The sequence below is a fragment of the Balaenoptera physalus genome, assembly GCF_965194825.1.
Source record: "Balaenoptera physalus genome assembly, chromosome: 9".
In the NCBI taxonomy this organism is placed as follows: Eukaryota; Metazoa; Chordata; class Mammalia; order Artiodactyla; family Balaenopteridae; genus Balaenoptera; species Balaenoptera physalus.
Window position 1 is genome coordinate 22,198,663 of NC_138888.1, and position 12,826 is coordinate 22,211,488.

The following is a 12,826-nucleotide window of genomic DNA, read 5'->3' on the forward strand; positions in this document are numbered from 1 at the left end:
TTTAAAAAATCTTCTTGTTCATCTTTTAGATTCCCGGAAGTTGTGCATGAGTTCCTGTGGAGAGACTTGGCATCGTGGATAGCAAAGACGGTTATGATGCAGTTTTTTGATATGAGGATAACAGGTTAATAACTAAAATTTATTGTTTTATTCTATTGTTTTTACATTGAACTTGAAAAGCAGTTTTAACTTACTGCACACCAGTATGTGAATTGACTTTGTCTCCCAGTCTGGGAAGAAACAATGTATATGCTATTTGGAGAGAAATACAGTGAAGGTTTTGTTTTGTTTTTCATAATAGTCCAGTTTTAATTATAATTTGCTTAATTGAGATAACCTCATTTAAGAGAATTTCTTTCTGGCACAGTTTACTTTCATGCAAAATTCTATGTAGTAAATCCTAATAACGTTTGTTATAGAACGGGAACACATTGCACCAGAAGAGCAAAATCACAACTGTAAAAAAATTGCCAAGAAAAATTTATGACAAAATATTAAAATTAGCATGCTATAGTCAAAATAAGTCATAAATACTCTGAACAGATATGCAAACTGTACAACTGTCTGCACTCATTGTAGCCAACATGGAAAAAATATAGTTCAGTTTTCCATTAGGATTTAAATGTCAAATTAGATTTTAATGTATGCCCAATTAGAGGGTGAGCATCACAATCTCTTTACTTTTATCCAAAAGTTCTCTGAATTGCTTGGCAGGGTTTTGTATCGTAGACAGTATCCTCCTCATATTGGCGACTTGCTCCGTTTAGGGAGAACTAAGGTTGTTATGGGAGTTTTTACTAATAAAAGAAGCATTTATAATGAATTTGGCTCTCAGGAAGGTGCCTTTTTTTAATCATCCTGTGGAAATAAGTCAGTATTCAGTTGGACTCTGGCACTGGTCATGGTTTTTCGGTAGATCCTTGTTTCCTTCATCTGGTACTCACATGTGGTAGTGACTTGCGGGTCCGTCAGCATTAAAGCAACGGTGCTCCGAGATGCTCATGTATTTCCTGAAATATTTTGTAGTTGATCTATGGCATTTTGAAAGCAAATATATGGAAATGGCCTCTAAATTTTTGTCTAGTAATTGCTATCAGAAGACATATGTTTTGTTTACACGTGTAATACCACCAAATTCTCAACAACAAAAACCCAAATAACCATTTTAATTTGTTTGAAATGTTTTATTATTAAAACATTGGAAGCAGAGAAGTAGTGTTTGTTGCCCATCATTTTATACCATTATTATCTAGGATGTTATTATTTAATGCTCACTTGACTTTTGCCACCACTCAAGTAATGATTAATTTCCTGAGGTAAAGTTTTTTTCTGAGATAGTGTTTTTCTAAGCAAAAGATCCCAGATTGACAGCCCTGGATACTGTAGGCCTTTATTCATCTGCAGAGCTAGGCTGCCCTTCTGCCAATCCCACCCAGCTGTTATCCTGAAGAGACCTCTGTGGAGGTCTATACGGGAGGCTGTTTCTGTGCCTTTCCTTTCAGGGCCTGTCTGAGGAAATTATTTAACTGGGTGCCAGATTTATTTGAGTGGGACTGAAGCGTGGCCAAGGGAGTGGGCACACTTTTAGAAAAATGGCAACTCTTCCAAGTAATATCATTTTCTTTTCTTCTGCTCAATTCCCTTATTTCCATTACCACTGAAATAGCCACGCAGAGGGTAGTGTCTTTTTCAATATTACCCCCTCTGAAAAATGCACTGAGCCTGCTAGACAATGCCTGCCTTTCTTTACCAACCGAAGGACTCCTATGGGCTGGGGCACCATCCACAGGAAAGCCAGAAGTCATATCCTCTTGCAAAATATCCTACTCCTTTCAGAGCACTCAAAGGCATTAGGGAAAATTTTAAATGTCAGTGTGAAGCTGTGTTTGGAATACCGTTCCTTTGTTGGCAATGGATGCCAAAAATGAATTTGCGCGGGTTTGGTTACCATATAAAGAAATCTCAGAGAATGAAATGATAACTGGCTGTTTTCTTTTCATATGAGGATTGCTCAAATATTGCATTTTTAGACATATCAATTGGGAAAACCAGAGATTTACTTTTAACACACAGTTAGAGAATATGAAAAATGAAATGAGTCTACACAATCATAGAGAAGTAATGTAGCTATAATTAACCACATTACTATGGATCTTTATAGCGCCAAGTAGATCTTTATTGAGAAAATTTTGGTAAAATTGCAGGTATATACAATAATACATTTGATGGTTTATAATAATATTCTGAGATCCAAGGAAAATATTTCCCTATCTTATAAGCATTTTCACACATTTAAGTAATACAGCACAAGCTCAGGAATTTACGCCATTGTTGGTAGAGTAAGATGGCTAAGTAAAAGTATCACCTAGCAAAAAAAGACAAATGTCATTATCAAACTTTGGCTTAAACTTTGAAAGCCTTATGGATTTTCAAGTGAATTTTTTTCCCTAAGTGTAAGTTGAGGAGATCAGCAAAGAGACTTTGAATACTAGACAGACATGCCATGCCCAGGAATAGATCTATGGTGCAAACAGTCTGCATTGCAGAATTTTTTTCAGTTTCCAAGATAAAGCAACTGAAGACAAGAGATTAATGAAAAGAGTCCATGTTCTTATTGGTTCATGAATATGATCAATAAGTTCCCAAAGGACCCATCACTCCTGTTTTCTCCGATCTACCTTTCTATACGCCTCAGAAACTCCAAGAAGGAGAGTGATTTTATGGATAGCAGTTAGTTGAAGTCTGTCCAAGGATGGTGTTGGAGAGAATATTATATGCTCAGATATGTTTACAATCTCATGTAAAGGGTTCACGTGAAATAGGAGTGATTTCCAATTCCCTAGTAATATTCTTAATTAAGCCTTTCACTGAAGTGAAGTTAGACACTGTAGTTCAGAGGAATGTAGACCAGAGGTGTCCCCAATACTTTTGGGATCTCCAGCTCAGACAGAAGGACAGAAGCTCTTCCCTGAACAGCAGTAGGGAGCATGGCACCGGGTTTATCTAATTTCATGATGAAATGGTAGGACATCTTAGGCAGGTTTGTCATAGAAATTTAAAAGGAGGAGGTTTTCCTGACCAAAGCTATTTGCATAATTGTCATTTTTTACTGGGATCAAAGCTATGAATTTTTAAAACATTTTCTGATAATAAATGCTATTGGGATACAGGACGGCCTTCTGTTAAGATCAGCAAAATTGATTTTTTAAAAATAAAATAGTAGGTGTGACTTTTTTGATGAGCCCTTTTCTAAAATTTACACCCATCAAAAATTAAATAACTATTCTAGATAATTGTTGTTCTGACCATTAATTATCTACTTTTGAATTTTATGTAAATCACTCTTCTTCATCTCTGGTCTGTTCTTTAATAGCAAAATATTATTGCTTTTGCTTGAAGTTTGTTTGGTGATTCTCTTTTTATGATATGTCCTTAGTGAATAAGAATTGTATATGTCTGGTTCAGGCTGTAATAATTTTAATTTTTTACTATAAACCATAAAAACTAAATCTGATTTAAAAAGTTATTGCTTCGTTGCTAAATGAAAACACTACATTCTATTTAATTATTAAATATAGTATCCCAGTCCTGTTTTTCATAAAATTTTATGTACGTGTTTAACTTGAAGTCCATGTTTTAAGCAAAATTATATATTTTATGTAAACCAAGGAATGGGAAGTGACCATATGCCTAATTTTCACTTGTGAGGTTCTTACTTTCCTTAAAAGTAATGCTTTTCAAAGAACAAAGTAAAACAGTTGTATGTCATGAAAATTAATCATGTTCTCACGAGGAGCTGTCTTCATTAATACTTTAATATACAGATTTTGAACATCATCTACACTATGGATTTGTTTGAAATCCATACAAAACTCAAATATTCTCCCAGGACCGTGAAATATTCAAGCACTGGAAGTATTGGAGTCAAGTGAAAATATTTAGGAGAAAGTATTATTGAAGATGTATTATTTTACATTGTGATAATACTTAGCAGTGGAGCTGGGGGTGGCAGGTGCTAGTTGGGGAGGTGAGACCCCTTAGCCTTGGTGGTCTGCCAAACCTGGATTTGATTCTGGTTCTGACCCTAAGTATCATCCTCAACTGTATATATGGGTAATAACACCTGTGGCATAGGACCGTCATGAAGCTCTATACCAGTATAACTCTACCAGTGCATGTAGTAAGCACACAGTAAACAACAGTCATCATCCTTGTTATCAGCATCAACAGAACTGCATGCATAGATCAATACCATGATAAGATAATAAATATGAAAAGCAACCTAGAAGTTATTCAGTTCAAGCTCTGACTCCTAATTAAGGAAAGATGTGCAAAAGTTTCTGACTTGAATTGGAAATACACTGTACTTCCATTTTGGAGGGTGTTACCTTCAAAGGTCTGACAGAGGTTGTGTTTACATGAACCTTAAGTATGTAGTTAATTAAACAAAAATTCAGCCAATTTGCGCTGGTCGATGCTTATTCTTCTTATTTGCATTGAAGTCTAACGAAGCCATCACTTCTCTTTCAGCGTTTGCCTCTTTACCTATAGAGGGATTCATAGGAAAATCACTGTGCGGGGAAAAATGTAATTCAATAGTAAAACTTTTTAGCAAACCAAAGTTAATATGCTTGTTGTTTAGTTTTCTGACAACTGCTTTACAAATCTACTGTGCTTCATGGCTATTAGCAGAAAGACTTTTTGATTATAGATACCTTGCTACAAATACGTGGGGGCTTCTGATTTCTCATCCAAAAGATTTATTGTTCCTGTGGGAATTTCCATGTTTTCCACCCTTTCTAAGTGCAACTACTATCATCATCAAAGTAGCATTCTATATTAGGGAGCAAATTGGTCATGGAAATAAAATCAGTATTTGAGTTTTAGTTTGGGAAATTACAGTACGTTTACATGGTGGCACCCTTTTTCTTAACCAGTATTTTATTTAAAATGTGAACATGCCCGGGTTAAAAAAATAAGCAAAAATAAAGATTACCAAAAATCATAAGGTTAAAAGTAGAAATCCCTTCCTGTGTCCCTTCTTCTGACTCCCTGGCTCCATTTATGTGATTTAACCAATGTAAAAGCTGTTTGGCATCCTTGCAGAAATTTTCTGTTTATTGCCTGTTTCTCTTTTACACAAATGGGATTATAAAATACATTCTAGGGTGCAATAAACTTTTTTTTTTCACATCCAATGTTACTATCTCCTGAATGAGTTTTTATATTAGTACTTATAGCTATACTTAATTTTTTTAAATGGCTGAGTTTTATGACTGACTTAATTAATCCTTGTACATATAACTTTGTGCATTTGTGTACATCCGTGAGGATACATTTCCAGCAATGGAATTTCTGAGCCAAAGGGTATGAGCTTTCTTACTTTGATAAGCACTGCTACGTTGCCTATCAAGGAAATATCTCAGCTATTGTCGTAATTGATAGAGTTGAGCATTGAAGTTCTCAGAATCCTCTGGGTACTACATTGGCCATTCCCTTATGGAAATTGAGTATTCACTTAAAATCTGATAGTTTCTAAGTTGTCAAATTTTCCTGAGCCATTCACAGTCATCTGGAGGACTCCTTCACTTTGCTGTCATGCAAATTTCCTAAAAAAGGATATTTATACGTTTAAATGTTTAAACCTATAGGTTAAATTTTTTAAAACCCCACTATTCTCAACTTTTTAATATCTAAAGAACTAGAACCAGGCTTATTGCATCCAAAGTCTAAGATGTTTTAATATATTAATCTTATATCTTAGAAAATATGAATCTGAAATTTAAAAAATTTTTTTCTCCTTGAGTTGTTTTTGGACACAGTGTCAATCAATATTATGTTTACTACTTTAGTGCAGTGTTTTCTAAAGCAGTTACCTGCTGATTTTTTAGAGCACATAACATTGTAAGCTCTACATATAATGAACGTTAAATTGACATTTGCATACAACAATGTTGTAGTTTAATGGAACAATCTTTCCTAACTGCATTTATTTTCTACCCAGGAAGCGTCAAGACAATCATGCCCATGAGAACTCTAAACCATTCAGGTAATCATTATATTTTTTAATTGTCACCAAAATACGTTTTGTTGTCCATATTATGAAGGTTTTATAACTATTTTACTTAGATGCACTTTTCTGCCTTTTCCAAAGTTCTGCGACAATCTTTGATTCTTACAGGCTTAGTCTAGCTCTAATCACTCCTAATCACCAATTTTAAGCTGTAAAATATATCTATATTTTTATTAACATTACATATAATACATATAATATTTTATATTAACTGTTGTATTATATACTTATAAATTATATTATATTATATATTTAACACATATTTTATATTAACCTATGAAATATATCTATATAGAGAAATATGTAGTACACTTAGCATGTAAGTCATAAAACTTGGTTAGAAATAGCTCTAAATTTATTTTAATGAAGGCTTTTAAAAATCTTATGATTTCATAAATAATATGTATGAAAAGTTTTCCTTTAAATGCTTTTCTGACCAAAATTAAGGGGTATTTAAAAGGATGACCAAAAGTTAAGCATTGAGGAGATTTATGCTTATGACTTAATGCTGTTTGAAATTAATAACCTTTAATTGTGGAATTAATGTAACAACTATTAAAAGGATTTCTTGGAGTAAAAAAATTTTCAATTTATCCAATTTCAGGCTGTTTATTTAGGATTGGTTTTGGTTTCTTGCTTGATAACTATTATGACAATCTCTTTGTGTTTCGTTTTCTTTCAGACCATTTTATCTTAGTGAAACTGGCAATTGAACTTTGCTCTAGTTGATGGGCAAAATTTCTCCTAGAATATTCATCACCCCAATTTCACCCTAGTTGAAAATATTCAAATGCCATAAGAAATCTTTATAGATTTGCACTTAGCTTTTGGATGGACATGTCTACAATGGAGAGAACTGTGTTATAGCCCCGGTCCAAGGACATTACCATCTAATGCCCATAGACTACGGTGTGGGTGTGGAAGGTTCCAAAGAGAAGGAGCACTCAGCAAGTTTGCAGACACCCTGGAACATGGAAGCAAGCAAGCTTTGAAAGGCACAGCTTTGAAGACACTCCATGAGTCTGCACGGCTTTCAAGCGAACTAGCACTTGAGACCTTGTGTAACAAAATGGACACTGGGGACACAGCTCTAGGACAAAAAGCTACCTCAAGGTCTGGAGAAACTGATAAAGCATCAGGTAGATGGAGACAGGAACAATCAGCTGTTATTAAGATGAGCACTTTTGGCAGTCAAGAGGGACAGAGGCAACCACAAATAGATCCTGAACATATCGGAAACACGGCATCAGCACAACTCTTTGGTTCTGGGAAACTGGCCTCACCTAGCGAAGTGGCACAGCAAGTCACAGAGAAGCAATACCCACCGCACCGTCTGAGTCCTTATTCATGCCAACATTCACTCTCTTTCCCTCAGCACTCATTGCCACAGGGGGTCATGCACAGCAGCAAGCCACATCAGAGCCTTGAAGGCCCTCCGTGGCTTTTCCCTGGCCCTTTGCCATCTGTGGCCTCCGAGGACTTATTTTCCTTTCCTATACACGGCCACAGTGGTGGTTATCCTAGGAAAAAGATTTCAAGTCTGAACCCTGCTTACAGCCAATACTCCCAGAAAAGTATCGAACAGTCGGAAGATGCTCATAAAAAAGAGCACAAACCCAAAAAGCCCGGCAAGTACATTTGCCCTTACTGCAGCAGGGCGTGTGCCAAACCCAGCGTACTGAAAAAACACATCAGGTCCCACACTGGTGAGCGGCCATATCCATGTATACCTTGTGGTTTCTCTTTCAAGACAAAGAGCAATTTGTACAAGCACAGGAAGTCACATGCCCATGCAATTAAGGCAGGATTAGTCCCTTTCACAGAGTCAGCTGTATCTAAATTGGACCTAGAGGCCGGTTTTATTGACGTAGAAGCAGAAATACATTCAGACGGTGAACAGAGTACAGACACAGATGAGGAGAGTTCTTTGTTTGTTGAGGCTTCTGACAAAATGAGTCCTGGCCCACCCATGCCGCTGGATATCGCCAGCAGAGGTGTCTATCATGGGTCACTGGAAGAATCCCTGGGAGGTCCAATGAAGGTGCCGATTTTGATTATCCCCAAAAGTGGGATTCCTTTACCTAATGAAAGTTCTCAGTATATTGGCACTGATATGCTACCAAATCCGTCTTTAAGTACTAAGGCTGATGACTCTCACACAGTTAAACAGAAACTTGCACTAAGACTGTCGGAGAAAAAAGGACAAGATTCTGAGCCATCTCTAAACCTTCTGAGCCCGCACAGTAAAGGAAGCACTGACTCTGGTTACTTTTCCCGCTCAGAAAGTGCAGAGCAGCAGATAAGCCCTCCAAACACAAATGCAAAGTCTTATGAAGAAATCATCTTTGGAAAATACTGTCGGCTTAGTCCGAGAAATACACTCAGTGTTACAACCACAAGTCAGGAGCGCACCACGATGGGTAGGAAGGGCACCATGGACTCATTACCTCACGTCAACACCAGGTTGGATGTCAAGATGTTTGAAGATCCTGTTTCACAGCTGATCCCAAGCAAGGGAGAGATCGACCCCAGTCAGACAAGCATGCTGAAATCCACTAAATTCAACAGCGAGTCAAGACAATCCCAGACTATTCCATCATCTATCAGGAATGAAGGAAAACTTTATCCAGCCGGTTTCCAAGGCAGCAGCCCAGTTCTCCTAGAAGCTCCTGTTGACTCTTCACCCCTTATTAGAAGCAACTCAATGCCAACTTCTTCAGCAACGAATTTAAGTCTTCCTCCTTCTTTGAGAGGAAGTCACTCATTTGATGAACGGATGACTGGTTCTGACGATGTGTTCTATCCAGGGACTGTAGGAATACCCCCTCAGCGCATGTTAAGAAGACAAGCGGCTTTTGAGCTGCCTTCGGTACAGGAGGGGCACGTGGAAGCAGAACACCACGGCCGGATGTCAAAGAGCGTCACAGGTCCCTCCTTGAAGGAAAAGAAACTGACTCCTGGGGACAGGGTTGGGTACGACTATGATGTCTGTCGGAAACCCTATAAGAAGTGGGAGGACTCTGAGACACCGAAGCAGAGCTACAGGGACGTTTCCTGCATCAGCCCCTTGAAACACGGCGGAGAGTATTTCATGGACCCCTCGGTGCCATTGCAGGGAGTGCCAACCGTGTTTGGAACTACTTGTGAAAATCGGAAACGCCGGAAAGAGAAGAGCGTAGGGGACGAGGAGGACACCCCCATGATTTGCAGTAGCGTCGTCAGCACGCCCATGGGCATCGCGACTTCAGATTACGAGCCCAAGTTGCAGATGCAGGAAGGAGCCAGGAGTGGATTCGGCCTGGCTGGACAGGAAAACCCTTCTCATGGTCCCTCCGAGCGCTTTGACCCGTGTCGACCCCCGCTGCAATCTGGAAGTCCATCTCTTGGGTCAGAGGAGTCACCCGCAGCTGCTGAATCAGACAAGCCGTCGGACGGAGGGGGCAGGAAACCTCCAGGCAATGTGATCTCTGTGATTCAGCATACGAACTCGCTGAGCCGCCCCAATTCATTTGAGAGGTCCGAGTCCGCTGAACTCGCCGCCGGCGCCCAGGAGAAAGCCTCGTCGCCTTCCGAGGCCTGTGACAGTGAGATCTCAGAAGCCCCGGTGAGCCCAGAGTGGGCTCCGCCCGGGGAGAGCACGGAAGGCGGGGGGAAACCATCCCCTTCGCAGCCGGTCCCGCAGCCGCCCTACCACGCGCAGCCCCGCCTCGTGCGTCAGCACAACATCCAAGTCCCCGAGATCCGCGTGACCGAGGAGCCTGACAAGCCAGAGAAGGAGAAGGAGGCCCAGAGTAAAGAGCCAGAAAAGCCGGTGGAGGAATTTCAGTGGCCCCAGAGAAGTGAGACCCTCTCCCAGCTCCCGGCCGAGAAGCTGCCGCCCAAAAAGAAGCGTTTGCGACTCGCGGATATGGAGCACTCCTCCGGGGAATCCAGCTTTGAATCCACAGGCACCGGCCTCTCCCGCAGCCCCAGTCAAGAAAGTAACTTGTCCCACAGCTCCAGTTTCTCCATGTCTTTCGAAAGAGAAGAAACCATGAAGCTTGCGGCACCTCCCAAGCCGGATGAGTTTGGGAAGCATTCGGAGTTTTTGACGGTCCCTGCTGGTTCGTACTCGTTGTCCGTCCCCGGCCACCACCACCAAAAGGAGATGCGACGCTGCTCGTCCGAGCAGATGCCTTGTCCTCACCCAACGGAAGTCCCAGAAATTCGGAGCAAATCATTTGATTACGGGAATCTGTCCCATGCTCCGGTGGCAGGGGCGTCGGCATCCGCGTTGTCCCCATCCCGGGAGAGAAAGAAATGCTTTCTGGTGCGGCAGGCTTCTTTCAGTGGCTCTCCCGAGATCGCCCAGGGGGAGGCCGGGGCGGATCTGAGCGTAAAGCAGGAGCAACTGGAGCACCTGCACGCCAGCCTCAGGTCCACGTGGCACCACGCCCCGTGCTCTGTGCTCCCCGCCCTTCAGGCAGAGGACCCAGGGACGCAGGCTGTGGGTCCCTGTGCCCAGCTGAGCTCAGGACCGCTCCACCTGGCCCAGCAACAGATCGTGCACCTGGATAGTCAGGAGTCTCTGAGAAATCCCTTGATACAACCGGCATCCTATATTACAAGCAAGCACTTGACTGAACAGCCCCATTTATTTCCACATCAGGAGACTCTTCCGTTTTCTCCAATCCAGAACACCTTGTTTCAGTTCCAATATCCTACTGTCTGTATGGTTCATTTCCCAGCTCAGCAGCCCCCCTGGTGGCAGGCGCACTTCCCCCACCCCCTTGCTCAGCACGCTCCAAAGAGCTATGGAAAGCCCTCTTTCCAGGCAGAAGTTCACCCCAGCTACCCCTTGGAGCCTGTGGCAGAGCACACTGGAAAGAAATCCGCTGATTATGCGCACACGAAAGAGCAAACCTACCCGGGTTATTCAGGAACATCAGGGCTACACTCCAAGAACCTTCTTCCAAAGTTTCCATCAGGGGAGAGCACCAAGTCAACAGATACTCCCTCCGAGCCCGTTCTTCAAGAAGAGTTCACCTCAGCAAACGCTGGGCCTTTACAGTCCTTACCAGGAACAGTGGTTCCTGTTAGGATCCAGACCCACGTACCGTCCTATGGGAGTGTCATGTACACAAGCATTTCTCAGATGCTTGGGCAGAACAGCCCTGCCATTGTCATATGCAAAGTCGACGAGAATGTGACCCAAAGAACACTGGTAACCAACCCGGCCATGCAAGGGATAGGATTTAACATTGCCCAGGTATTGGGGCAGCACGCAGGCTTGGAAAAGTGCCCCATCTGGAAAGTACCTCAGACCATACCCCTTGGCTTGGAATCCTCGATCCCCTTATGTTTACCTTCCACCTCGGACAGCGTCGCCACCCTGGGAGGCAGCAAGCGGATGCTTTCTCCAGCCAGCAGCTTGGAACTCTTCATGGAAACAAAGCAGCAGAAAAGGGTCAAGGAGGAAAAGATGTATGGGCAGATCGTGGAGGAGCTCAGCGCCGTGGAGCTGACCAACTCAGACATCAAAAAGGATCTGTCCCGCCCACAGAAACCCCAGCTGGTTCGACAGGGCTGTGCTTCTGAGCCAAAGGATGGCTTGCCGTCAGTGTCATCGTCCTTCTCCTCGCTGTCCCCCTCCTCATCTCAAGACCATCCGTCTGCCAGCGTGCCCTTGCGGGAGCCCTTCCCTCCAAGCTCCAGGGCACCCGCTCTGGGGCAGAAGTGCAGTGGGCCTTCTGAAAGCAAAGAGTCCTCAGATGAGTTAGACATTGATGAGACGGCGTCTGATATGAGCATGAGCCCGCAGACTTCCTCATTGCCACCCGGGGATGGTCAGCTTGAAGAGCAAGGAAAGGGCCAGAAGCTGCCTGCCGGCGTGCTGGTCCCCAGAGCGTCTGACCCAAGCGGGAAAGTGGCGAATTCGACTCTTCTTTTCACGGACGTGGTAGATTTCCAGCAGATTCTGCAGTTCCCGAGTCTGCGGACGACAACGACTGTGAGTTGGTGCTTCTTGAATTATACAAAACCCAATTACGTGCAACAGGCCACCTTCAAATCCTCGGTATATGCTTCATGGTGCATTAGTTCCTGTAACCCAAACCCATCAGGATTGAACACCAAGACCACGCTGGCTCTTCTGAGGTCCAAGCAAAAAATCACCGCAGAAATTTATACCCTGGCTGCTATGCACAGGCCTGGAGCCGGCAAGCTTACGTCATCAAGTGCTTGGAAGCAGTTTGCTCAGGTAACAAATATTCTTTCTGAAAGCATTCTGTGTTGTGGATTTGATTGCTGGGCAGAATACTTAGTGAAGGACGTACGGAAAAAAACATACAAGTAAAATGAAGACCAGAGTTGGAGAGGGGGTCCTCTGCAAACAGGCCTTACCCATTGACCCTGAACTTAGTTATGAGGGGTCAGTACCAGTCAGTACGTAGGAAAGTACCAAGCACAAAGTATCTCCTCAGCCAGGTGCAGTGAAATCCCACCGCAGGGACTAATTCCTTTGAGTTCCTCTCCGTTCCGACCTCTGTTAGTGACCTAGCAGACCAACTTTCCTTTGATGTGAGGACTTCAGGAAATTGTGACATGAGGACATAGAACAGGGAGTGGACACAGGAGAGGAAAGATCAGGAAGGAGGCTGCAGGGTGTTAGAACTGAACTTTGCGAACTTCTGAAGGAGGAGTTGTTCCCATTGGCTATACGTTTTACTAAAATTTATTTTTAATATATTTCTCTCAAAACTCATTTTTCCAAGG

General features: G+C 42.2%; 2 protein-coding genes across 11 annotated transcripts in view; one reads left to right on the forward strand and one right to left on the reverse strand.

Moving 5' to 3' along the window:
- HIVEP2 (HIVEP zinc finger 2) overlaps positions 1 to 12,826 on the forward strand; it is a 203,407-nt gene that overhangs the window by 165,393 nt on the left and 25,188 nt on the right. For all 10 annotated transcript variants that reach the window (XM_082474357.1, XM_082474355.1, XM_082474363.1 and 7 more), the window contains 3 exons: positions 30 to 124; positions 6,005 to 6,049; positions 6,756 to 12,311. In XM_082474357.1, coding sequence (XP_082330483.1) covers positions 7,143 to 12,311 — 5,169 coding nt within the window. In that variant the 5' untranslated portion in view covers positions 30 to 124; positions 6,005 to 6,049; positions 6,756 to 7,142. The remainder of the gene's footprint in view (positions 1 to 29; positions 125 to 6,004; positions 6,050 to 6,755; positions 12,312 to 12,826) is intronic.
- The window catches only part of LOC309666875 (uncharacterized protein), a 367,169-nt gene that overhangs the window by 147,000 nt on the left and 207,343 nt on the right, over positions 1 to 12,826 (reverse strand). The gene's annotated exons all lie outside the window — the stretch shown is intronic.